The 25481-nt window shown below is 37.8% G+C and overlaps 1 protein-coding gene across 3 annotated transcripts in view; it reads right to left on the reverse strand.

Annotated features, from left to right (window-relative positions):
- Window positions 1-25481, reverse strand: part of PLXDC2 (plexin domain containing 2) — a 276014-nt gene that overhangs the window by 40132 nt on the left and 210401 nt on the right. For all 3 annotated transcript variants that reach the window (XM_068934616.1, XM_068934615.1, XM_068934617.1), the window contains 3 exons: window positions 24853-24952; window positions 13071-13166; window positions 12102-12183 (listed from right to left, as the gene is read on the reverse strand). In XM_068934616.1, coding sequence (XP_068790717.1) covers window positions 12102-12183; window positions 13071-13166; window positions 24853-24952 — 278 coding nt within the window. The remainder of the gene's footprint in view (window positions 1-12101; window positions 12184-13070; window positions 13167-24852; window positions 24953-25481) is intronic.

A 25481-nucleotide genomic window follows, 5' to 3' on the forward strand; every position in this document is an offset into this window, starting at 1 on the left:
TCTCTACTAGTAAAATAAACATGCCCAGAAATGTTCCTTGGCATTGAGGATTACTGGCACAGAATGGCCTATGCCTGAACAAGCAAACCTTTTCAACCTTGAAAGGAGAAGGAGACTGCACGTAAATTGCCGATTGAGAATAATCCCTGGAACAGCCTAACTCCTCCACACCGTGCCTGGGAACTGTTCTGGACAGTGCTCCCGGGCAGAGACTGAAATCAATTCAGGGAACATTGTAACAATTGAACAGCATAGACAATCATTTTCCAATGCCCAGGAAGCTTCCCAGGTTGTGTTTTATTTATGTGTAATTCTATGTCCAAAAAATAAGTATTTGGTACAGGGAGATGGAGTAAGTGCAGCTGCACAAGTGACTATTTTCGTTTGACTGTTGAAGTGATCATTAAATCTGATGGGGAGTGCCACTCTACATTACATTTTCAGTGAACAAAAAAAAAAAAGAAAAAGAAAAGAAAATTTGAGGGAGAACCCTGTTCCATTAAACAAGAATTGCTTTATTTAAATCTAAAGCACTTGCAATGAGAGCAAAGGAAATGAAGAGTGAGAGTGACAAAACTGGTGGCATGCTTTTACATAGTAATGGAGTGGTTAGGACGCTTATATGAACTGAAGCAAAACTAAGTCCCCCACAAAAGTACACTAACTTGCATCCTGAAGAGTATCCTAGAGACAAGTATGAAAACCTGGGCTTCCTGTTTCCCATAGAAGTGTCCTGAACAAAACTTGGAGGTGTTCTGAAATGGTCTGTCCTCAGCTTCTGCTCTTTCACTTTACTGTTTTATAAACCCTTGGAATAAAGAAAGAAAGGGACAGCTGAGATTGTCTAGCCTGACAATGTAGGACACAATGCGGAGGTGTAACATCTGGATTCTATTACCTAGTCTCAGGAATATTCAAATATTTTATACAAAATAGACAGCAGCTCATTCCCCAGAACATCCTATTTTCTGATGGTCAAGGAAAGAGTCAGGATTTATGTATTAAATTCCTCTCAGGCATCAAAGAAAAGAAAGCTGACACCTTTTCTCTCACTTCCTAAATCAACGTTCAAGCAAGATGGGCTACTGGACAAAATGCACCTACTGCGTCATCACTATTTTTGCTACTCCACTAATGAAGCTTTTCTATAACTGAATATATTTGACAAATGGACTTGAATTCATGAAACTTGCGTTGGTAAAATTTGTGTATTTTCTAACAAAATATTGCTTGTGAAAGAAAAAAAAATTGCCAGATCATCTCCCTGTTGGAAGTGGTAGAGTTGATTTATTGATGCTTGTTGGAAGAGAAGGCAAGATAAACTGAAGACAGTAGCAGCACTGCTCTGCGTACAGTCGTGCATAAAAACATTACAAAATTACAAGAAATTATAGATAATCAAACTAACCTGTTTCTATATAATCCTGCCTTTTATGATGAAGAATTCTGTTAGGATTACAATAAATAATTATTTTTGTTAGAAGTACCTTGTTTATATATTCAGCCCATAAACCAGGAGAAATGCTGTTATAGAGCCTGACTGCTCTCTTCAGAAACTAAGCATCTACTTACATTTTTCCCTCAGCTTCCATACTAGAACTTCCAGGGCTTTTCCTCTCCAAAGTTGAAACTCCTCACACCCTGCCATACTTTGGTTTCAGGAACAGTGGGCTTGAATTATTTTAAAATTCATTATTTCCATTAGGGAAATAGACCAGTCAACTTTAACTCATTTAGTAGCCCAGGAATAGTATTTAGTATGAAATAAGAAATGGTATATGATAATTAACAGAGAGTGAGATGCATAAAAATGTGAACAGCAGTTTAGCAAATAAAGGTGACTTTTCCAGACAATGTCAGACAAATACATGTCAGACAGGTTAAGGAAAAGTTAGCAAATTTCAGGGAAATAAAGGTGAGTTGGGACTTTCCACAGACAAAAGTGGAAGGAACAGCCTGAGTACCAAAACCCAGTAAAATAAACAGGGTAAAAATTATGTTAGAGAGATACACAGTAGGTTCATACCTGATTATTTTACGTTAAGGTATTTAACAGTAACACAACAAAAGAAAGGTTTGGGACCCTGACTGCATTCCTCTGTCTGTGAACGTGTGCTCATATGGAGGAGGTCCTCATCTGCAGTTACTCAAACCTTGAATCTGTCTCTGAATTTAGGTAAGCAAGGAAAAATTTCTGCCTTAATCTGCAGCTTCCCTTTCAGTGTTTTTGAAGTAATCTTTACTCTTGAGGTTAAGTAACTATCTGTCTTCTTTTTATACTGGTTCTCATTTTCATTCTGTATTCACCTAATCATCAGCAGCATATATTTCACATTACTGTACTGTAAAAATTAATGATGTTTTATCTGTTTTGCATTATTCTTTATTTACTCAGTGTACTGTGTGAGCATGTTGTTCAGAATAAATCTTTAATCTGTTATCAGAAAAGCCTGCTTTCTTAGAGAGGGGTTCTTGCACTCTTCTGATTACCCAATCAAAATCTAAAGGTTAAATTAAGCCACTATTTGACCCACATATTTGGAGAAAAACCATGCTATAATGCTTATAACCTGGTAGAGAAACTGAGTCGTGAGAAAGTCTATCACACATAGAGCACTGCACAGAACAATGACTAGAAGTCTGAGCTGAGTTTCTCAAAACGCCTGGAACATGCATAGACTGCAGTGTGAGGCATCTGCCTACGGAGCCCTTCTGCAGGGAAGTGCCACCTTTCACCAGCCAAGTAGGAACGTACTTGAATCCACACTTCCCTACAGTATAAGCTATCAATGTAAGAAACAAATAAAAACGAAACCAAGCAGAAACGAATCAGAGGCTGCTGTGTTACTGAACGTGGCACAGCTCTACCAACAACTGACTGTTTAATCCCAGAGTGAAGGCAGGTTTAACAGAGCAGGGCAACGCTCACTATTGTGCCCTTAACATTCCGCAAGATGAACAAACAATGCAGAATGAAGTCCACATTCTGCTCTACTAAGATTTCAAGGATTTGTGGCTGGCATGGAAGCTGCTGTTCTAGATACGGATGGCTCATCAAAGACTAGGTGAAGATCTGTCTTATTGTTCTAATACAATAAGTGAACAATAAAAATGTACTAATGTGTAAAAGAATCATAAAAGAAGTTTCTATAGAAATGAGCTGTGCTAACTACCTATTTATCTAGTGTTTTATTAGTGTGGCATCTTAGATATGACTAGGAAACTAATTTGCAACTTGGCCTTGCATTTGTTAGGAATCTGCATCAACAAGGAGCAGACCTGTTGCCCTCATGTTCTGAGTTATTTGGGAGAATAAAGCAAAAAGTAATAACTTACGTAAAAATTTGTAACTAATGTTACAGCTGTAACAAAACTGTCTAGTTTCTGTATGGAAACAGAATTTAAATTCAGTTGTGTAGGTATCAAATCTATGAACGGTAGGATAGTGATAGTTTTATTCTCTAGCTTGGGGCTACTGATCAGTGAGCAGAAAGGAAGGCACTGCAGGAATGCGTGAAGAAAGGAAACTTGAAGAATGAAGGTCATAAGAGGTAAAAAATGCTAATACTATAAGACAAAGCTCAGGTTTTCAGGCTTTACCATGAAAAAGTATTCCGTATAGCTCTCATGAGGTATATATCCATTCTAAAAAATCAGCTTTGAACCAGGCAAGGGGATGAGCCTGCTCTAGTGAGTCCCATACCATACTTAATCAGTTTGCTGGTCTTACTCTGATGTCTCCTAGGCCTTTGACAGCTACTGTGTCTTCACTGCAGTTCTGCGTACCAAGAGATGAATTTTGTTTTGGTCTATTTGTACTAAACAAAGCAACTGTATTGGACAACCTATGCTCTAGGGCATTTACAGAAATTCCACAAAATCCATGGAGTCCAGCTACTAATAAATTCTACAAAATTGTCCAAGCTGTAAAAAAGGTATTTATTTGCTACTTATGCATACGTCAATCTCAATGAAAAGCTAACTCATCTGCCCTCCCACTTGAGAAGATCTAAGATCTTGTGAGGCTTCTTTCATCACACCTCAGTGATACATGAATAGGCTCACCCTGGTCTGAGAAAATGCTTTGTTCACTAAGCACTTCTGCGCCACTTTCTTTTCTTGCTTTACCTCTCATCAGGTTTGCCATGCATACAAAATTCTCAATTATTGAATGCTAACTCCCTAACAGTTTCTTGAAGTTCATGTGTTCAAATTAGCTTGTCAAATTATGAGAAAGCAGCTTGGAAAGGATTTGAAGAAGTTGGGTGTGGTGCAATTTTCTGCTCAATAAAGAACAGATCTAGTTATCCTATCATTCTAACCAGTAATGTACTGGGGTTGATAAATTTACACATTCATTCTTGATACATTTGTTGCACTTGATTAAAAAGACCTATTGCTGTCTCAACACACTTTTAAAACAGAAGAAATATATGATGCATTTTACCTAGAGCAGACTCTGACAAAGGGCCAAATTTTCTACTCACAGGCTCCTCAGAATTTCAACGTGAATTGCTTCATAATTGGGGAATGAACAGTAAACTAGTTAGAAAAACAGCACTGACATTACTCTTCACTTATCGCAGTGCAGACTTGCTTTAATTCAATAAACTGCTTGTTAAGACCGAGGTGTTAGGACTCTGTCATGTTTTCATATAAAGGCACTCCAGCATTACACACTGCTGTTAGGGGAATACAAATTCTAGACGTAGACTGAATCTGAGCACGTTTCTTTCACTTCGCCTGAAGCAGCAATATGATTAAATTCATGAAGTTTTACACATTGATAGAACTGAATACATTCTACACAATAACCTAAATTTTAAATTGATAGCCTTTCTATAGCATTTAAACTGAGATTTTCCTTGTCATCTGTATACGAAGCTATTACACAGATTGGATTATATATGCTCCCTCTGGTGGTTTACTTAATCCATACAAATGCCTCTTTGTGTGTGTGTGTGTGCATGTGTGTAATTCAATGGCTAAGATACTGGGGGTGACTTTGTAATAACAGCATGCTACTGTCAGCTAAACGATGAGTAGGCCTCAGCAAGTCCCCCCTCCTTCTTTTAATTAGGAGATGAAAGATGCAATATTCCTAAAGCAAACAAGGAAAATTAAACCCTCAAATAGCTAAAAACAGTAAGTCTGTAAAAGTGAGTATTTGAATAAAAACTGATCTCTTTGATCAATTGCTTATGAATGTGGGGACAGCACTAGAAAAGATCTTTCCGCACCCCTTCTCCGCACTGTACTATGTGTTTTACCACCTTGCATTGCAACACCTAGACTTGTTAGATCAACCCAACAGGAACTTAAGCTTTACATTTCCTCTGCAGTTTCATTACCTAAGAAGATCTTGCAGAACTTTTGAAGAATGTATGTATAACATCTCAGTTTAAAACACAGATTTCAAGATGTTTTTAAAGAACTTCATGGTTTTGGTGAGATAACTAGAAGGGCTTACAACAAAGCCTGCCAGTCAGAGATTCTACGTGCTCAGTATGCAATTAAGCTAATGTATCTGTACTGTCAGATGATGAAGATCTGTGGTCCTGATCTCTTGCATTGCTTTTCCTTGTTGCAAGCTGGAATCTATGACCTTGATTATGGTAATAGCTATCATACAAAAATGAGGGAGAGTTTGCTAACAGTAAGCTTTGTGTGGAGAAAGACCCTTCCTGGGTTTTCTTTTTTTCTAAATTTGGGGTTTTATGCACTCCGATTATATCATACTTATTTTTGTGCATAAAAGCACAAATAATAGGCACATGTAATTCTACAAGGGGCACTTAGCACACCTGATAAATATTTTTGATCACATGAGATTATTATTTATACTACGATACTTGATCCAATGCAGTTTATATGAAGAGAGGTCTGGTCAGATGGGACATACAGAACAACAAAGAAACAAAAAACTCAATCCTTTTCCTCTTCCTTATATTAAAGATTTCCAGATATAAACAGATATAAACTATTTAAAAATTCAGTAATACATTTCCAATTTCTATCTAAAAGAAGAACAAACAAATAAGACGTTTCATGCTTGCTCAAAGGTTCAGAACACAAGTAACAGGCAACCATTTTTGCTTCTCAACTACTATAAGGGTACCATGGAAAACTGTCAGTTCATATTTCAACTCTAAAATGTTTTTTTAAGAATTGTATGTGCCTAAAGATTTTCCCTTTCCCACCCTACAGCTACGGAATGCAAAATAAGTTGTTTCCTTCTTACCTGTTCAGATGGGAGCAGTGATTATAGCAACAAAATATAATAATATTTTCATAATAATATTTATAATAATAAAAAATTAGAGATATTAAGACTTAAATCACATTATTGCTACCCTTCCCAAGCACATTTCTGATTTTTCACTTTGCTCAGAACACAGTCCATAAAAACAACAGTAACTTTATGGTTTACACAACTGCTGCTGTTACTAAGATTCATGATTAAGTGTTGAAAGGAAATCTATAAAAAATGAGATTCCTTCATCATTCAACTCAGTATTGCCCTAAGGGTGCATGAGGCTTTGGAGGCTCTATACAGAACCACAGAGTCAGAATAACTCTGAGTAGCGTGCACAGAGAGCCGTGCCTCATCGATATACACGCAAAGTCCAATGCGGGAACTTGCTTGGGGGAGCTGAGATGAGGAACCAGTGCTGTGCTCTGCAAGAAACCGCTGCCGGGCTCCAGAGCTGCTCTGGGCTGGACCCCTGGAAGGGGGCACATGCTTCAAGGCTTGGGTTAACCACCTAGCCACCCCATGGACCCTCACGCAGTGGGTGACGGGCCTTCAGGGGACCCTGGTTCAGTTACCTCTTCTGCCTCTGTGAATCTCTAATCACTGAGACATGCCTGTTTTGGAAAGGGCACAGCAATGCCTAATCAGAGACACTTCACGGGGCTCAGGTACTTCACATTCAAGCACCTGTAGGCATTCCCTCAGACAAATGTATTTGACCCCTGGAGATCCTCTTGGTCCTACATACTTATATCCAGGTTCCTGTGAAAAGGTACTTTTAGGACTGCTCTCTTATTCAGCATAACTTCCTTTGAAAGCCTAAGTAAGTCAGCCGGCTAAATACTGTTGTGGATCTAGCTGTTAGGCTTTCAGGTGCCACTGGCATGAGGCAGCACGGTTTGAGGATTTAACATTCAAATACGGGTATCAACAGTGACAGATGAATAAAGGTATCTTCTAACCTGTTCACATCTCTTGCCCTTAGTCCTTCAGCACTTCAGTTCCCTAGGTCCAATGTTTGGGATGATAGTACCACACTGAACCAGAGGGATTTGTTAAGGACTGGGAGATGCTTTTATTCTGTGGTAATGAAGTGAAGCATGAAAGACATACAAAACTGGAGTCTCCAGCTGCAGAGAGTGCAGGACTGTGCCCTTTGTGTGCATCAGTAGTTCAATCTCACTGCCAAAATCTAAGACCTTCCTTAAGTTCCAAAACAAAAACATCAATATCAACAGAATATGAACATAAATCTTTCCAAAATTTTGTAAGGAGGAAGCTTTTAAAAAATTCCCTGATCTTTTAGGCATCATATTTCCACGCTAATTTAGTGCTAGGTCTTTGAAATTTAACAAACACAATTTATTTCTTGACTAATTAACTTAAAATTCCAAGGGAACTCATTATTTCACTAGTGTGAGCAAACTGTACAAACTGAACCTGTAATATAATGGCAAAGTTGCCCACTAAAGCTTCAAAAAATTTTCCTAAAAGATGACCTCTCCTGCATGCTATACCAAGTGTCTTGGGTATATAAACATTTTCAGAAGCACAAAAAGATGATATAAAAGGATCTAACCCAAATGAATTCGCTCAGTTTCTACACGCTGGGAAGACAGAGCTAATGTAGAGAAAATAATCCAAGTTTCAGCCACAGGTGATTATTATTAGACAGGTGCCAAGTGTTTCCGGTGTTTTATAGACACAAATCCTTGTGTAGGAGAAAGCTATGATACTATCTTAGGCTATATATTTATGAATACTTAATTTCTTTAACTTGTGAAATGGTTCTCCCTCTTATGCATGGTTTAATTTTTGGGTTTTTTTAATCCTTAGGGAACCTCATCTGCTGAAGAATTTAAAAGGTGATGTGCCTTTGCTTTAGTCATGGGGCAACTGCATGACATATGTCATTCTGGATTTCAGAGTGAATAGTCTGACAATCTTTTATGAAAGTAAAACTATGATTTGAGCTTGTTGACAGTAGCAGGAGGTTTTGCTCTGAATCGCCTACAGGAAGAACTTACCTCTCTCTACAGATTGTAGAGCGGGTACGCTAGCTGGGCTGAAGTTATATACAGTAAACAACCCACTGCGTTGCAGAATAAAGCTATTTTTCTTCCAACACAGAGTGCCCACATGGGGGAGTACAATTATTCTGCAATGGCTCTGCTGGTCAATTTTCCTTGTGCAGTTCAGAGTTTTCCATAAACTTTCTGTATTTCCAACAACTGTATTTTGTTATGTGAATGATTCAATACAGTATAAATTTTATGCAAGAAAAAATTTGAGGATGCTGCGCTCCTTAGAAATATAGCTTTGGATAAATGGGGTCATAATCTATTGAAGAAAAAAGTGTTGTACAAATGGCAGAGTTATTTTCTGCTAGATACATGCTTGCTTGCTGACCATGGGGGAAGCCTGTTTGCTCTGGGAGATCTCACTTTAGCGATCTCCAGAGTGCTACTGCAGCTCCGCAGGAGGAACGCCACTGTCTGTTGGCCACATCTGTGACTCTCATTGCTCCATAACAGCCTCCTCTCTGGCGAGAAGACACTCTCCCGCTGCAGAGTTCAAAAGGAGAGATTGAGCATTGCTCAAAATGTTGAGCATTGCTACACTCAAACCTTCTAGCACCAGGTTCAATGCTTTCTCCAGGCTTTTGCACCAAATGCTAATTGCTTTCCACCTCTGGGCTTTGCCTACAGCCATGAGATGCAGCCTTTAATGCACCACTGCCTGGACTAGACTGTCCAGTTAGCTACACCACTTTCCACTTCACAACTCAGAAGCACTACTTGTGCATTCCCCCTAAGCAACCGCTTCTGCTTGCTTCAAAAACTCCTCTGAGCACCCGTTGTAAGGTGAAGTGTAAATATTAATATTCTTCATACACTAAGCACTTCTGAAATGTCTAAGTTAATAGTTCACGTAATGCTTTGCCCTTGTTTCTCCAAGTAAATTTTATTCTGCTGCAGCAGAACAATGTTTATCACAACAGGAGATCAAAGTCTAGGGTGACTGTTTTACAAGGCTGGTTACTGAAGAGCAGTGATATATAGAAGAAGCTGGAGAACTGTGATGAAGGAATTACAGTTTTCTACCCTTCAAGATTTTTAAATAGAACAGTCAGGAGAAAGCTCTTCTTTATCACATGGAAAGAGAACACTCTACCACAGCTAATTTATTTTTGGGGGGAGTTAAAACTTAAAGTAGTACTGAAGCAAATGATTCAGAGTACTCTTTTTTGATCCAGACATAGAGAACGAGTAATAAGAAAATGCTTTTTTTTGTGTCTCCCAAAAGTAAATTAACCTCTTGAGGAACAGAAAGGTAAAAGAAAAGAGATGCTCTAGAACATGAACTAAAGTATCCAAAAGTGGAAGGACGCAGCAGAAGATTTTTTCAAATATGAGACAGAAATGAGTTCTGAGCACAATGACCCTATGCTGTAATGTACCCTAATTACAATGATGTTAAACCTTCACGTTTTGGAAAGTAAGTTGCCTCTTTTCACAAAATTTCTATCCACTTAATATTTTTGATCTATTTGTTGAAATAAGCTGCTAGTTTCAGAAGGTGGAGGAAAGAAGGCCAAAGATGGCAATGGAGCCTGCAAGAGACATCATTGTCACAGCCTTGTTTCTGAAGGAAACAAAAATTTAAAAGATCAGGTAAAAAATCAAGCATAAAATCAAGATCTTCAGTGGCCTGGAGCACATCTTTGGAGGATTTCAAGAGGTTTTCAAGATCTGAATGGACCAAGTCTTCAAAAAACAGATCAGACCGCATAGCTCGCTCTGCTTTGAGAAGGAGGCTGGGGGACGTTATGTCTAGATGAACCTTCCAACCTGAACTACTTTATGATTCTATACACATGCCTCCATTGCTTACACCTGGTTTACTATCACTCATTTTTATATAGGCAGTTGGATGCTATGACTGTTTTCAAACTATTTGTGTATAAACTAGTACAATTCCTGTATAGAGGCATAATCTTAGTTTGTTCTTCTGGATCCAGCCTTTTTTTTTTTTTAAGGGATTAACTCCCATTCCAGCTTCTGCTGCTAGTCAAACAATGTGCGAACACAGTCTGCATAAAATGAAAATTCTCACTACTATCAGTAAAGGTCTTATTAACAGCAAAGGCTGTTCTTTCTATCTGCTCCTCAAAGGCACAACAGCGTTGCAGCACAGAACTGGCTGTTTTCAGGAAAACAGTGCAGGGGCTCTCTATAGGTTCATCTTTGATTGCAGCGTGATCGTCACAACCAAAACTATCCATCTCTTTCAAAGGATCTCTTTCAAAAGATCGTAATTGAATAGAAATAGGTGTGTTAACACGGTGTATTTTTCAGGTTAAGTTACATTGTGGCAGTTATGAAGAAGGAGAGGGGCAGTCACATATTCATCAAAACACATGGAAGGGAAAGCAGCACAACTACATGCCTGTTGTTGCTTCATGCTAATGGTAAAGGATAAAACCCTTTAGGTCTCCACAGTAATTTGTGCCTTAGGGAGTAAACCAGATTTTCCAGTAAGCTCTTCTCTTCAGAAAATACAGAACAAAACAAAGGGTTTATGGGTTTGCCTGTTCTTTATAAGAGGTCTGAATCTTACCATCTCTTCAAATCTTACCAGCTATAATTGAGTTTATCCAAACAGAAATGAGAACACTTGCTACCAAGCAATAGACCTTGCTCATACCAAAGCCAACAGATACTCACTACTGCAACACTTACTAATGGAAGGAAGATTGAAGAATACCCGAAACCAAGAAATTGGCTAAAGCATTCAAGAGCCGTATACGGTGACTTGGAACAGTTTGCTGCAGGTATGCTTGTCCTTGAAGACATCTGTCATGCTTTATGTGAAATGATTTAATTTAGCTTTAATTCCACTCAAAAGGAGATTTTGGAAGAGAAACTAAGAAAAGGAAACTTCTTCATTGACTTATCACCAAAGTGGAAGCTCAAGAAAATGTAATAAAATTGACCCCAAATTTCTAATTCCATGCCACTTTCACCATTTCAACATGATATCAAATCATTGCACAACTTTATAATTGTAATAGCCTTTTCTTCTTTTGTTATGCATCCGTTTTATGCATAACTTTTCTGAACCTAATCACTAGGGTTGAAAAACATAAACATAATAAATACCCACTATGATAATGCATTTTGCATCGGAGGAAAAGTATTGAAATAAATTCATGTTACCAAGGTCACTGACTGAAGAACTTTTTGGAAAAGCTATGACCATGGAGTTCCCATTTTGCTACCAGCCCTCCAGCTGCTCTACAGATTCTACAGGGTTCCCACTACTGACTTAACTATCATTGTGTAGGTGGTAGCGAGAGGCTGAGGAGACCCGACACGCTCACTAAGCATGATAAAAGAAGTTAAAAAAGAAAAGAGTGAGTTTCTGGACGTGTTGGTTTCCCTACTGTTAGGAGAACAAGTATTTCTTCGTAGTTACATTGCCACCCAGCGTCTGCATGTAGTTAAATTATTTTTGATGAAGACAGGATTACAGGGAGAAAATGTGAATTTAATTATGATTTCTATTTCTTGCTCTCCTTCAAAAGGATTTTAAAGCATGGTTAAGAAAACAAGAAACAACTCCTAAAACAACTGTTTTGATCCTTCTTGCCTAATTTCTTTGCTTTAGTGAAATGGGACAATGGTGTGTTGCTAGTGATGGCAATTGAGGTATATGTTCATGTGAAAGCACATATATCAACTTTAAATATTAACAACCCTCTCTGCTGAAACACCTACAGGCAAACTTTTTGGATATCCTTTGAGCACAGCTGTATATCCAAGTTAAAAAAAATCCTTTTCTTTACCTCTGGAGTTTACTGCACCAACTGCAGTTGAAGCCAATCTGGGCAGTGACACAAGGACCACAGCTGTTAAACTGGAGACAAGCTGGGAAGTAGATAAACAAATGCATTATTACAATAGTCACATAAACAATTCTCACAACAAGTGCAAAAGGATACACCTTCTGAAAATATATATTTAGGGCATCAACAGATTCACAGATGTCCAAAGTAACACACTAAAACCAGCCTATCACCATATAGTGCACAACCATATGCACAGAGGTACATTTTATCTGTAGGATTTCATGTGTATTCCATTTGTAAATGTAATCCCATTTCCACAACCGTTCTGTCTGCTTTAGAGCTAAATTTTTATCTGTCTGCTTAGTATTAAGCATTTCTTTAAATGTCTTTCTTCCCTGGCACCAGTGTTCCTGGGTGTAGCTAACATTCAGACATATGCAGATAATAAGACTGGCAGGAAAGTGTGCAAGAACTGTACTTGGATTAGAAAAAGGGAAAGAAGCTGTTTCCAGTTTTTCACAGTGGAACAGCTGGCAGTTTCAACCCAAAGATTTCTAAACAATGTAGTCTTACCATGGACAAAAAAAGAAGATGAACTGCAAAATATGTTTGGGGATGTTCCTTTGAGATGGCATGAACTATACACAGAAATGTTTTGCAAGCATGAAAATTTTTCCTCTTCTTGAAGAAACAAATTTAAAGGTGATATAAGCAATCTTCTGAAAAATGATCTGGCACAGATTTCATTTATGACCTACTAGGAGATGTATACCTATAAACTAACTTGAGATACAAGAGAATGCTTTGGATAATGCATCATCCAGCTGGGAATAAATCTGAGAAAGGATAAATGAATCTGTCCATGATTTCAGATCCACAGGTAAAAGAAAATATTTAAAATTGGGGGAGGGGAAGGAGGAGTACTCGCCGCAAATTTCACTCCAGCCTGTGTTATATTTTACTTACTGGGTAGAGGTATCATTTCAACAGCCGACAGATTGGTAATCTTTGACATCTGTAGCTCCACCCTGTGGTACTCATAAATTGTTCTTCTACGGACATCTACCAGGAAAGAAAAATAAAATATTTTCATTGTTTATTATTCTGCTGTCTATATCTTAGGAAAAATAGTGGATGTAATGATTGCTTACTGTACCTTATGTCCACATGACACCAATTTTCCTCAAGGATACATTTTTAACTTTCTTACAGGAAAGTGTTAAAGCTCTACATAGGGAGTTTTTCGCTTGATGAACCATCAGAGCTGACAGAATAGGTACCTATCCCCAGCAATTATGAAAATGCTGAGTGAGCTCTCAAGCATCTTATTCATTCATTTAGGGAGATATTTTAGAGGGGATACTACCAGACATTTTAAACTATATGTCAGATGCTTGCTTTCCTAAAATATTTCTCAGCTCATACACTTGAGAGAAGTGCTTTATACGCTCAGTTTGTCACTTGTTGTTTAGATGTGCAAACGAAACTGATTTCATTGCTTAATCAAATTTGTTAGCTACAAGCTAGTTCACATCCGAATGCATTAGCACAATTTTTTATATAACAAAAATATTTTAAAGGACACAGGTCAAGTTTCCTAAATAGCCAGTGGAATGTATAATCTTTACACACATTGACTACACCTAAGTTTCTCAAAGCAGAAATTCAATACAGTCAACACACTGTTCTCATAGGCTTTGAACACACAGATGACTGTAACCCAAGCACAAGATATAATGATGATTTTTGGTGTTCTAGATTGAAAGTTATGTCCTTTTTGAAGGCCTGCTAAACTTCAGTTGAAATCAATGCTAAACATAATCAGAGATTTTCTGTAGAACCACTCCAGAAGTATAAATGGCCACACACAAAGGATTAGCAGGTTATTCTGGTCAATGTGTGGGCTAAGTCTATGTGCAATGGACGAAAAGGAATTGAAGAAAGCCACAGGCTTAACTGTAAATGGTTGCCAGCCCTGTATGACTAGGACAAACATTGCTTATTGGCATAAAAGCTGCATTTCTGTAGCCTGAAGTGAGTGCACTTGGGCTTCCCAGCTGTTAGACAGTCACAAAGCATCAAAACAGAAGTATTTTTCACAGTCTCTTGGTAGGCATTTTTCAGATAGAAAATGGGACCTCAACTAAAATAAAGCAAGTAATAAATAATCTCTATGGGACAAAGAAAAGTTGCGCTACAGTCTCCCCTGGCCAAGGTACCTTTTGCCATAAGGAGACAAAGCTTACTAGGAAAAGAGGGACAGTGAACCTCTAAAAGCATAAGTCTGGGTCATCAGCAGCACACAAAAAATAACCATCAAGCTATAGGGAATGGCTGGAAAAAAAAGAGGAACCTCTGAGAAGGGAGGAGGAAGCAGGGCTGTGCAGGAACGTGGCAATTCTCTCCTGCCTTGGCAAGAGTTGTGTCGGAGGGAGCAGCTTCTTCCTTCTCCCTCACTGCAAAAGCTTTCAGGTGCAGGTAAGCAGGATTTATCTTTCAGACAACAATATTTCTACTTAGCTCCGAAACAGCTCAATTGCCAAGCAATTCGTCTTGTCATTTATTTGAGGCTGACTTTGCTAACCCCTCCTTGACAGTTGATTTCTGTCCTTATCTCAAATACACATATTAATTGGGCCAGTTTGCACATTTTACCTGCAACGTCATTCTGACTGGATAAAGGATAGGTACTGGGACATGGAAAATATTTACCCTAGAAAGTGCCTTATACCTATCCATGTCCTACAAACCAACTGGGCAGACATTTCAAGATTAAGGGTTTCAAGATTACGCTGATCTTGTGCTGGAGTGCAGAAAAATGCTTGCCAGCAGTGGAAGGCTTAGGCTCCCAGTATAGCAAGTCCTACAAAAGCACCTGCCAAATCAGAGTGATTAAGAAATGTGTTTGAAATGAACTTCTGCCAGTGCTGAAGTCTTTAATTTGTTTCCACAGAAATCATGATCCTTCTGTCCCAAAATAATAAGTAAATGAATACATAAATTAAAACAGTGGGTGTTGGCACTTTAGTCGAACTCTACTGCGTCTCATCAGTAGCTGCACAGACTGGTATGCTATAATCATCTTTGCTCCAAATTTTCCCCGACAGATTCCTATCAGGACTTGCAAGAAATAAGGAGTTTCTGGCTTCCCCAGAATTTAGTGAGAATCAGTGACTCAGGTCACAGACATTTCTATCTCACCCAATGCACGAAACTGCTAATAAACACTGATGTGAAGAGAATTGTGTTTGATATCCAAATCAGCATTTCTAATCATGCATAGTTCAGCATGCCTGCTGATCCCATTAAGTCTCAGTTCCTAGTGGAGCCAAGTTTGAGCTTTTCTTCTGCAGGAAGAAGACTGTGCCCATGGCAGGCTGCGGGTTTGCAGAGGAGCGTTCTGCGTACTATAAGAAACCTGAGCGCAGAGAGCTACTTGCATAGTGATATCCTAACTGCTTCATATATACTTGCAGGCAGGTGGCTGCAAGCACAAGTCTTCAGGCTTCTGTCAATGGCTAAGCTGCAACAAAGCAGGTGCAGATTTTTTCGAAAGTCTGACTTCAAACTTACTGTGCACGGCTCCTCAAAATGCACTTATTCCTCGCTATTTAGAATTCTGAGGCCTCACCTGCCTAACAAGCTAGAAAAGATAAACCCAACAAGATAAACAGAAAAACAAATATTCTCCCCCCAGCCCCTCAAACCTGCCCCTGTCCAACTCAAGACACAGGCTGCCTTTCATTCAGGTGGAGGTTGCTTCTTCTTTTCGTGCTGTCTGTTTAGCTATTTTGCAAATAAAGATAAATGCAAAATCACAAATTGCTTACTGGCCCAAGTACTTCAGGATGTCTTATAACTCAAGAAATACTACTGAATCATTTGGCTTGCTAACAGACAAAAATTAAGCTTCATGTGTAAGTACTTTCCTGAAAAAAGACATTATAATGTCAGGTCTAACAGAGAAGGGAAGAAAGGAAAAAGACTTTTTGCATGCACACATATTTTTGAAACACAATTCCTGGTTCAGGAAAGTTTCAGAATACTCTGCATATACTTCCCTATTTATGAAAATATTTTAATTTTCTGTAGGTCTTTCTGAGTGTCTCTAACATCCTTTTTAATTGAATAATATGAATATCTTACAATTTTTCAACAATAGAGTCTATTCTGTACATTTGGTTTCATTTATAGCATGGTCCAAATGGTTTTTTGGTTTCTTTCCATGGTATATACAGGTACTGTCTTTGCATATGGAGCCAAAGGTACATTCCCAGCAGAAATAGCTGAAGTAAAAAATAGCTACTTGAGGTTAAGTACTTTCCTCGGCGCCCTAGAGAGGTAACGTGTGGCGTCAGAAGGCCAACTGAAAGAATCCTTTCAAGGGCTTAAGCAATAGATCAGCAAATTATAGATGTGCAAGATTTTGGTCGGACAAAATGTTTTCTGCATAGTTTTATCACAGTGGTTTTAAATTAAATAATGACATATAAATACTCTACGAAACAGAACTTCCAGAGTTAACTAAATTTACTAAACAGAGAGAGTGCTCTGGAGATAGGGCAGTACCAGATGACTTAGTAACATACCTGAAGGGTCAGTAACTAGCAATAAACTATTCTAAATGTGTGTTCAACAGATGCGCAACCTCACACATGCTTTCCCATCACATAATCACTTTTCCTTATACAGCATTCCTCAACTAGAATCAATAATCCAGTGAAATGTAAAAATGTCAGAGAAGTCCGCCTGCTTTTTTAAATTATACATTCACGTGCATAAAAACCTTTGTCAGTGAATGATTCCTAGGGAATCAAGATCAGCCATATACCCAGCAGAAACTGCTAAACAACAGCATATGTATTCATACAGCTACAGTAGCTGCAGTCTCATTTTTAAGTCTAGCAGATAAAGAAAAGGCAAATGGTGAGATGATGTATTTGATTATGCAAGGGCCAATTTGAAATAAACAATTTATGAAACGTATCTAGCTTACTCTGCCAGAGATTTGCAAAAAATACAAGGGATACAGAAGCCACTGTATTACATAGCCACTTGTTTTGCTCAATGGGTACTTTGCTCAGCACAACCTGCTGTACAAAATCTTTATGAATTGGAGCAAGTACATATTTTGCCAACATGGTATGTCTGATTTCCTCCACAAAACAAGGAAAAAATATCAAGGAAGCTTTTATTCTCTACTTTCAACAGCTTCAAAGTGTTAAAATTGTCAACATTAATTAATTCTCAAGGCACTGACACTCGGATCAAACATGCCTGCAACCAGACTACCACAGTTGCAATCTTGGTCGCAGTCTGTTACACAGGCATGTCTGAATCTTGATCAAAACGCAAATTCCCTAGTTAGGTATATTCACTTTTATCATTCTCCTAAAAGTTACTCAGAATTCTTTAAAGGCCAGAAGCTGAGTCACAAAGACATATAATCCACTAATAAGCAAACTGGTACAGTAAGCTCCATAAATATCTGCTTTATGAATAATATAGAAATTCTTCAGCAACGTTCTGTCTATTACACAGTTTACTTGGAAACTCTTCATGTCCTTGCAAATTTACCCCAAATTGTGATGCCAGCTGATCTCTTCTTGGTACAGGATCCAGGTCTGAAGGACCCGTTTTAACCTCCTATATCATCACTACATGACAATGCCAAACTCTGAGATTGGTTGATAACCAATTACGGCCTTGGCAAAAACAAAAATATGTTTAGCCTAAATCACCTAGTATCAGCCCCTGAAGGGCTTTTAAGTCACCAAAGAGTGGCAGCATGCCCACCTCTTCCCCTCGCTCTGCTCCTCAATCAGACATACGGTGCCAAGGATCCCAGCTGCCTGGCTAAACTCTTTTGGGCCAGCAGACAAATACACAGAGCTGGAGGATTTGGCATTCTTTGTAATTATTTACACTAGTGGAAAGTAAGAATAAATGCTGCAAATTTAGAACAGGCCCACTTTGCACAGAGGTAAATGACAACATCACCAGCAAGGCAGGAGCAAACTAGGCTTTGCAGTTTCCCAGATGGCGCCTACACCTTTAGATGAAAAATATTACAAAATAAACTAGAAATCTTCTTTTAGCCTTTAAGAAGATAATGCTAAAATTCTCTTAGGGGTTCCCATTGCTGTAAACAAATTGGAACAAAATGTTCAGTAAACAGTTATAATATGCAGACATGTCACTTAATTAAATGCTTGAGCTACACTACATAGTGAGTGGCACAAACTGCGCCGAAACTGGAATGCTACTAATACATAGCTAAGCTACAATTTCATTTGATACACAGTGTTGATGAGTCATTTCAGTGCTATTAAACATGGGGTTGTCAAAGTATGGATTTCCTAAAATAGCTGTACCTAATGTAGTAGAAGCCAAGATCATGAAGAAAAATCCCTCATCATGGAGAAAAATCCAGCCATTATTTGTAATAGGAAGACAAGCCACTCATCTCATTTTATCAGTGTATTTTCTGCTCTAGTGGAATACCACAATTTGGGTAAGCATACTGGAGGGCTTTTTCACTGATAAAATAAAATATTAGTTGCAGGAAATGCTTTTTCACTTCTTCATGTACAACAAAAAACTAATTGAAAGACAAGAGGGAGAGAGCACCGAAACAAAGGAGAGAAAAGAAATAACCCTGAAGGAAAGGAAGGATGGCGGAGAGGGAAGATAGTAGGCCCCAAAGTCAGAAAGAGACCTTGGGAGCTTGCAGAAGGGAGAGTGACAGACTTAGTTGACAACTGAAAGGACTGAGAAGAGAACTCCAAGGATAGCTGAGAAGAGAAGAGAAACAAGAAGGAGCAGGGAAGAGAGAACGGTGGCAGTGGGACAAGGGCACAGTTCTTGATACAATGAAGACACTGAAGAAAAGAGAGAAGACTTGCTGAAAGAAGATGCAAAGCTATCCCCTAGTTTTGCTACCGACAGTCATGGTGTTGTCTAATTGGAAGACATCCATTAAATCTCCTTAGCATCTCTGTTACAAAAGGCAAGAAGTTCGTTTATAAGTTTCCAGTCTGCCTACTGGAGAAGAAGTCTCCAACAGAGAGCGGACAACCCTCTAACTTAGCATAAAATTCAGAAGCTGAGGTCTTGACCCTTGCTCACTGTGTCTGAATTCTTCCTGAACGGGAGAAGCAGAAACCTTTCTGCTGAAGTTTATTGATGGACTTAATTTTCCACATTGCTGCCATACAAATCTCCAAATTTAGGGCTTTTCTTCCGAACCTTAGTGTCAAATAAACATAATCTTCCCTTCACACTTTTATCTTTTAGTCCAAAGCGCCTCCAGACTATATGCAATATATAAATACATATATCTGTATATACATATATAAAACATAGCTGCTAATCTGCATGAACATCATTTATCATACATAGGCAGGAAAATGAAGACATTGTCTACATTCAAGTAGTAGTAGCAGATCAAGATAAAAATTCAAAAAAATATAAAACCAACAGGCAGAAAGTCACCTGACAAAAAAGTCTCCCATCTCTATACCCTTAAAAGATAAGGCAACAAAATATTGGCACAATATGTAGGTATCTGCATTTTTTTAGGAAGAGAGAAAACAGGTGATACCGCACAGCCTTTAAATGTAGGAGTACATTAACAAAATCAAGTATGAAATACTCAAGCTACTCCATTTCAAAATGTTCAGAAAATCCTATCTTTTGGCTCTTGGTTCTTCTAGATAAGTTTTTTGAGTCTTGATTAACATGCACTTTTGATTTGAAATATATGTTCACAAAGGAAGTGTATTTTTCCCTCCTCAGAATGAAACAGGTTTGCCTGGCTTTAGAACACACATTTCAGTAGTACTAACAAAATGATTATTAACTTTTTGAATAGCATGTCTGAAAAAATGATAAATAGCTCATTCTACATCTTCCAGGTTTACTTCAGTAAAAATGGAGTATTATACTGAAATTTTAGAATTTCATTTACAGCAATGTTCAGCATGCAAAGCGCACCAAAGATATTCAGCACTTTTGAAAAGTAAGCTTTTACAGACTTTTCTACTCCACAAATGGTGAAGGTAAACAGAGGACAGTTGTTTTATGAGCGCTTCCTCCTGGAATATTGAACTATGCACTTTAGTTGTGAACATAGTGCTATAAACATTGAAAAAATATATTACCCCATTGAAACACTGAAAATAGTTTTGGATTTTTGGGGGAGGAGAAAGAAGAAAACCAATGGAAAATAAACAAACATGGTGCAGCTCTGCAAAACATCTAGCTGAGAGAAATCACTACGTAACTCACAGTGTCGCTCTGCCTAGGCTTTCCCCCATTGAATTGTCAATTATGTTTAATTTTATTATTAGTGGGAAAGCTTATTATTTATTTACACCTAGCAAAGGCCAACATGCCATAATTACACTTTCTAGTGAGCAGTGATCCCTCAGGTTACAAAACCCTAATCACAACTGTCTATAATTCAAGTTCCCAAGGAAGTAACTCAGATTAACTTTGTGACAGAAAGTGAACCAAGCTAAATGAAGAATTTTGCACGTAAGTTTTTCACTTTTGCAGTATGAGTTCATATCAATAAAGATAGAACATCTGGAATAGTTTGGACCTCTGTCTAGCATAGATTTTGATAAAATAGGTTTCCTTCACATTTTTATGTGCAGACAGAGGAAAGACAGAAAATGCTAGAAGTTCCATAATAGCCGAAGCGCACCTTTTTGATGAAGTTCTCTAATGATTAGTGCTCAAATGTCAAATGTCAAATACACAAACTTACTGTGTTTTGAAAGAGAGCTCCCTGGCAGGAGAGTTTCAATAGGCTGAACAATGTAAAAACACATTGTAAATAATGTTTGTTATAAGTGAAAGAAAAAGCTTTCGCTTATAGTATTCTGAAACTACAAACGTAATTTCCTTTGAAGTGTATGGGATTTTGCTGTTATATCTGGGAAAGACCTCTGGACAGCTGCACCGGTGCATTCCAATGCATTCCAAACATTAAAGCGTTGTTATTTTGGAACATATTTACTGATGGCAATCCAAGAAAATTTAACATTAATCTATTAAAGTTCTCCGTCCACTTCCTTACTATCCTAAGCCATTTCACAGTTTTAAAATGAGTTCTAAATCCATTTCAGGAATTAAATACGGGATTTAATCCACAGTCTGCCAAAATAAAAGTTATTTCTTACAAGTTTGAGCTTCGCACCTCTCCTTTGTTCCGACAATAATCCCAAAATCCCACAATATATCCTGTGATCCTTTCCTGTAGTCCCCTTTCCAAATGCGCAATCCCCTCCTCCTAATACACTAAAATCTCTTCTGTATCCTCTAATTATCAAGAAGACAAGAGATACTCTTACCCCACCCCTTTCCTTCCCTCTTCCTAACAATGATGTGGTCATTATATGAACTTTTTCATAAAATTACGTAGCTCCATCTAAGAATGAGTTTGGATCTTGTCTCTGCTGCTCTTTTTAGAAGAGCTTCTTAGAACTTTAACTATCCAGGCTTGAAATGCCTAGATGAAAAATTTGAAATGGCTTTTAATTTTCACATGATAATTATGTTCCATTGTCTTGCATCTGTTTTTTCATTTCCTAACAACATATTTTTGCTGAAATTTTTCTACCTTTCTGGTATTCATCCCTTGGTGCATTTATAGAGATGAATCATATCGATATCAGCCTTCATTTGGTTAGGTTTTGCCTTCATACAGCAAACCTATGATCCTATCAAGATTTTTACATATAATCAGAACAACTTATCGCATTGCCTCATTTTTCTCCATTTCTGTTATAAATATCTCCACGATACCTCCTCAAATAGCATTCACTGTATTCATAGTCTCATCAAATTTGTAATTTATTGCCGTCATTTGACTGACTCAGACATTGAACCCTTCTTCCTTTTACACCATTTCAGACTTTTTCTCCCATAAAGGGACTTCTGATACTAAGCTCACACACATTTACTATCAATTTTCATTCTCTTTCTATTATTGCAAAACCATTTGATTCTTTGTTCAGACTTCAATATTCTGCCCATTACTGATACCTCACAATTGTTTGCAAAACTTTCTACATACACCTACTTCTGTCACCAATATTAACAAATGAAATAAGAATAGTTCTTTCTTGTGCCTTGAAAGGGAAACATACTTACCTGAGACTTACACTACTAACTTAGAGATCTCTAAAGTTAAGTAAGGTTAGTATTATATCTCCAAGTGAGTAGTAGATTTTTAGGAAAATATATAGGGTATGAATTGAAGAGGATATTTTTGTTCCAATATAAGTAATGTCAGAGGTACACAAAAATAACTAATAGAACTAAAACATGAAGCAATCGGGTTTTTCTGTCTATCCATGAATATAAAGGGAAACTGCGTTCCACGTGATGGAACAGTCTTTGCTAAAGTGTTAAGCAAGAACTAACAGCTATATTATCTTTGCTCTCTTTAGGGACAAAACAAATAGTAATTTATATTCTTCTGATGTCTTAAAGAGCTAATAAATAAGGTAAACTAATAGTTTTATCATTTCACTTTTTCAGTAATTGACTAGAGCCATGGATGATTTAACATCCCTGAAAAACAGGAATATAAGAAATGCATGTTTAAAGAGCATCTGACACTGGCTCTCTGTCGGCCAACATTATTTAACAGTTCTGTCAGGGTATGTTACACACTAAGTATATTACATACTTAGTACATTACATACTAAGAATAGGTTCCTATTTTGTTAAAAGTTTGGTTTCAGGAAAATCCACTGCAAACTGGTCACTTGATTAATACCACCTCTGGCGTAAACTATAAACTAGTAAAGAATAAAGTTATCAGGGATTCCCACCATCCACAGAACCAGATATTAAGGCACAAAGCAGTACATCACACACAATAATGCAGTAATTTAATGCAATTACTAATGCATTAATGCATTTAATGCAGTTATTAATGCAATAATGCAATAACGGTATCAAAATACTTGCTACAATTCCATATTTAGCATCTTTAGTCACAATCTATTTTTCTTATATGCTGCTGCTTGAAGAAACTTAATGAACAGAGTAAGATTATGATGAAACTAGAAAGATCTTCTGGTAATTACAGTCACTTCATATAGTTAGGTGAAAATGTCATGTGAATGAAAATTGAATATTTCTTTAAAAAAAGGTTTAGAGAATATTAAAACCAGAAGACTAGTAAGTAACTATGCATTAATCAAATACAGTATTGTGTCATAGTAAAAAAGGTGCATATCTGAAATATTTCTACAGAAGGATAATTCAAATTAGAATAAAGACTCATATATACTATATATTTTACTTATGAAGTCTGTAAATCTAAGGAAAGCCCTTTTAATACAGTCCTGAAGCCAAAAGATACTACTTGCATCTCCTACACTGAAGCTGTGTGTGACTATTCAGACAAATCATTGGCACAAATCATTCAGCCTAACTTCTGCTTGAATCTATCTTAGGAGCACTTAGAAGCCTAGAACGCCAAAAAATATTCAGATCGTTTACTTACGAACAGCACTCAAAACGTTAAAATCAGTTGCCTAGAATCATTTGCTCCTAAGCACTCAAAAGCAATCCATGATACCATAGGCATATCACAATTATGTATTGTACTCTGGAAACAATTTCCCTCTAAGACCTGCTCTGTTAAGTGAAATCTGCCTACCTCATTCAAACTACACTGAGTTTACAGAGAGCAACAGAGCACGTTCAAACTTTCCATCTTCCCCATAGCAGGACAAGTAAGACCTAGGATTTATGGTCCTTCATACCACAGACTGCTCAAATGTGATGAAAAGGGGTGAACCGTCTGAGAGAGTCGACCACTGCGGCAGCTCCCACGGTGGGCCTTGTCTACCTTAGAGAGAGGTTGGATCTGGCCAGTCCTTACCAGTCTTGTCTGTGTCATACCTCTGCCAGGGTTCACGTTAGGAGAATATGCCTGAACCCAGCACACTCTGGAGGCAGCCCCAGGAAGCTTGTTCAAGTGCAGCTCCTTCCACCAACACGCTGCTTATTAGGGGTGCGACACAAACTGAACCTAGTAAACTTGCTCCAAATATGTAAATAAAAACAGCACACTTGGAAAGCAAGCATACTCCGAAATGCCTAAAAAGTCTCAGAGGGTTCTGGACAAGACACATTAAAACCAAGTAGCAAGGAAATTAGAGGTGATGACTGTTTTTTTAGTTTAGTGTTTTTTTAGTGTATTTAGTGGCAGAGAAAATTAAATGTCAGCTGAATTGCCAAGATTATGTGAGCCCAAGGCACTAGTTAGCAACTACTTCTCCTCTTCTTTCATCTCACTAAAATGAGAGGTATAAGAATTTGAAGTTCAAAATTTAAAATATCATGAACGTCCAGCTTGGATATTTTTATCTTTTTTTACTTGGATACAGAGAAATTTTCTGACTAGGCTGCTTCTTCCCTCCTAAGGATAAAGAGACATGTTCCGCAAAGAGTATCTTATGGAATACCAAATTGTGTTGGTTGATTGTTCAATTCTGCAGTATTTGGCTGGCCATTTAGATTTATTTACTTAATTTATCAGCTCATAAGAAACAATGACAGAGAAAGCCACATTGGGAGTTATCAAGCAAATAAAATTACACTTGAATTAACAAGCCGAAATTAGCTAAGTGATTTGTTGTGCAGCTAATCATCCTTGATGAAATCAGCTTATACTTATTTCCCAGCCTCCAAACCATTATCACCACTATATACTACATACTGGGAATTTGCTGGATCCTGTGCACCACCACAAATGCATCTGAGAGTCCCACTTTCACTGGGTGGTTGGTTGAACTTATCTGTGTCACAGAGACAGGAATCTGGAAGACAAAATAGAAAGATAGGTGTGAAGCATTTAACTTAAAAAGTTCAGTCTGAAACAACAGCACTGTCAGAACAAGTATTTAGCCAGTGTAAATCAGAAGTCCTAAATAAATATATTATTCAAAATGGTATAACACGACTAAGGATTTTTTGAAGATTGATAGATTAATTTTTATTTATACCAGTTTGTTTTGCATCTTATACACACCAACGCTTAGAGGTGGAACAACTATTATTAATGATGATGCAGAAAAGAGCAGGATTTTTCAATAATTTATTTCTCTCAGTTGACAACAAAGTGGGATGAAGTGCTAGGAGCAGACAGAGAGGAGCAGGCAATACCTCTCATATACTAGTAAACATACAAATTGTGAAGCATGTGGCTCAGATAACTTGCACTGAAAACTGAAGAGCTAGCTGAAGAGAGCTCCGGCCCACTGATACTCATGTCTAATATGTCTTGGAGTAGCAGGGAAATCATCAGTGTTCGGGAGAAGCTGGGAAACGTTAGCTGGTCACTAGCTT

This window comes from Struthio camelus, chromosome 2 (genome assembly GCF_040807025.1).
Source record: "Struthio camelus isolate bStrCam1 chromosome 2, bStrCam1.hap1, whole genome shotgun sequence".
Taxonomy (NCBI): Eukaryota; Metazoa; Chordata; class Aves; order Struthioniformes; family Struthionidae; genus Struthio; species Struthio camelus.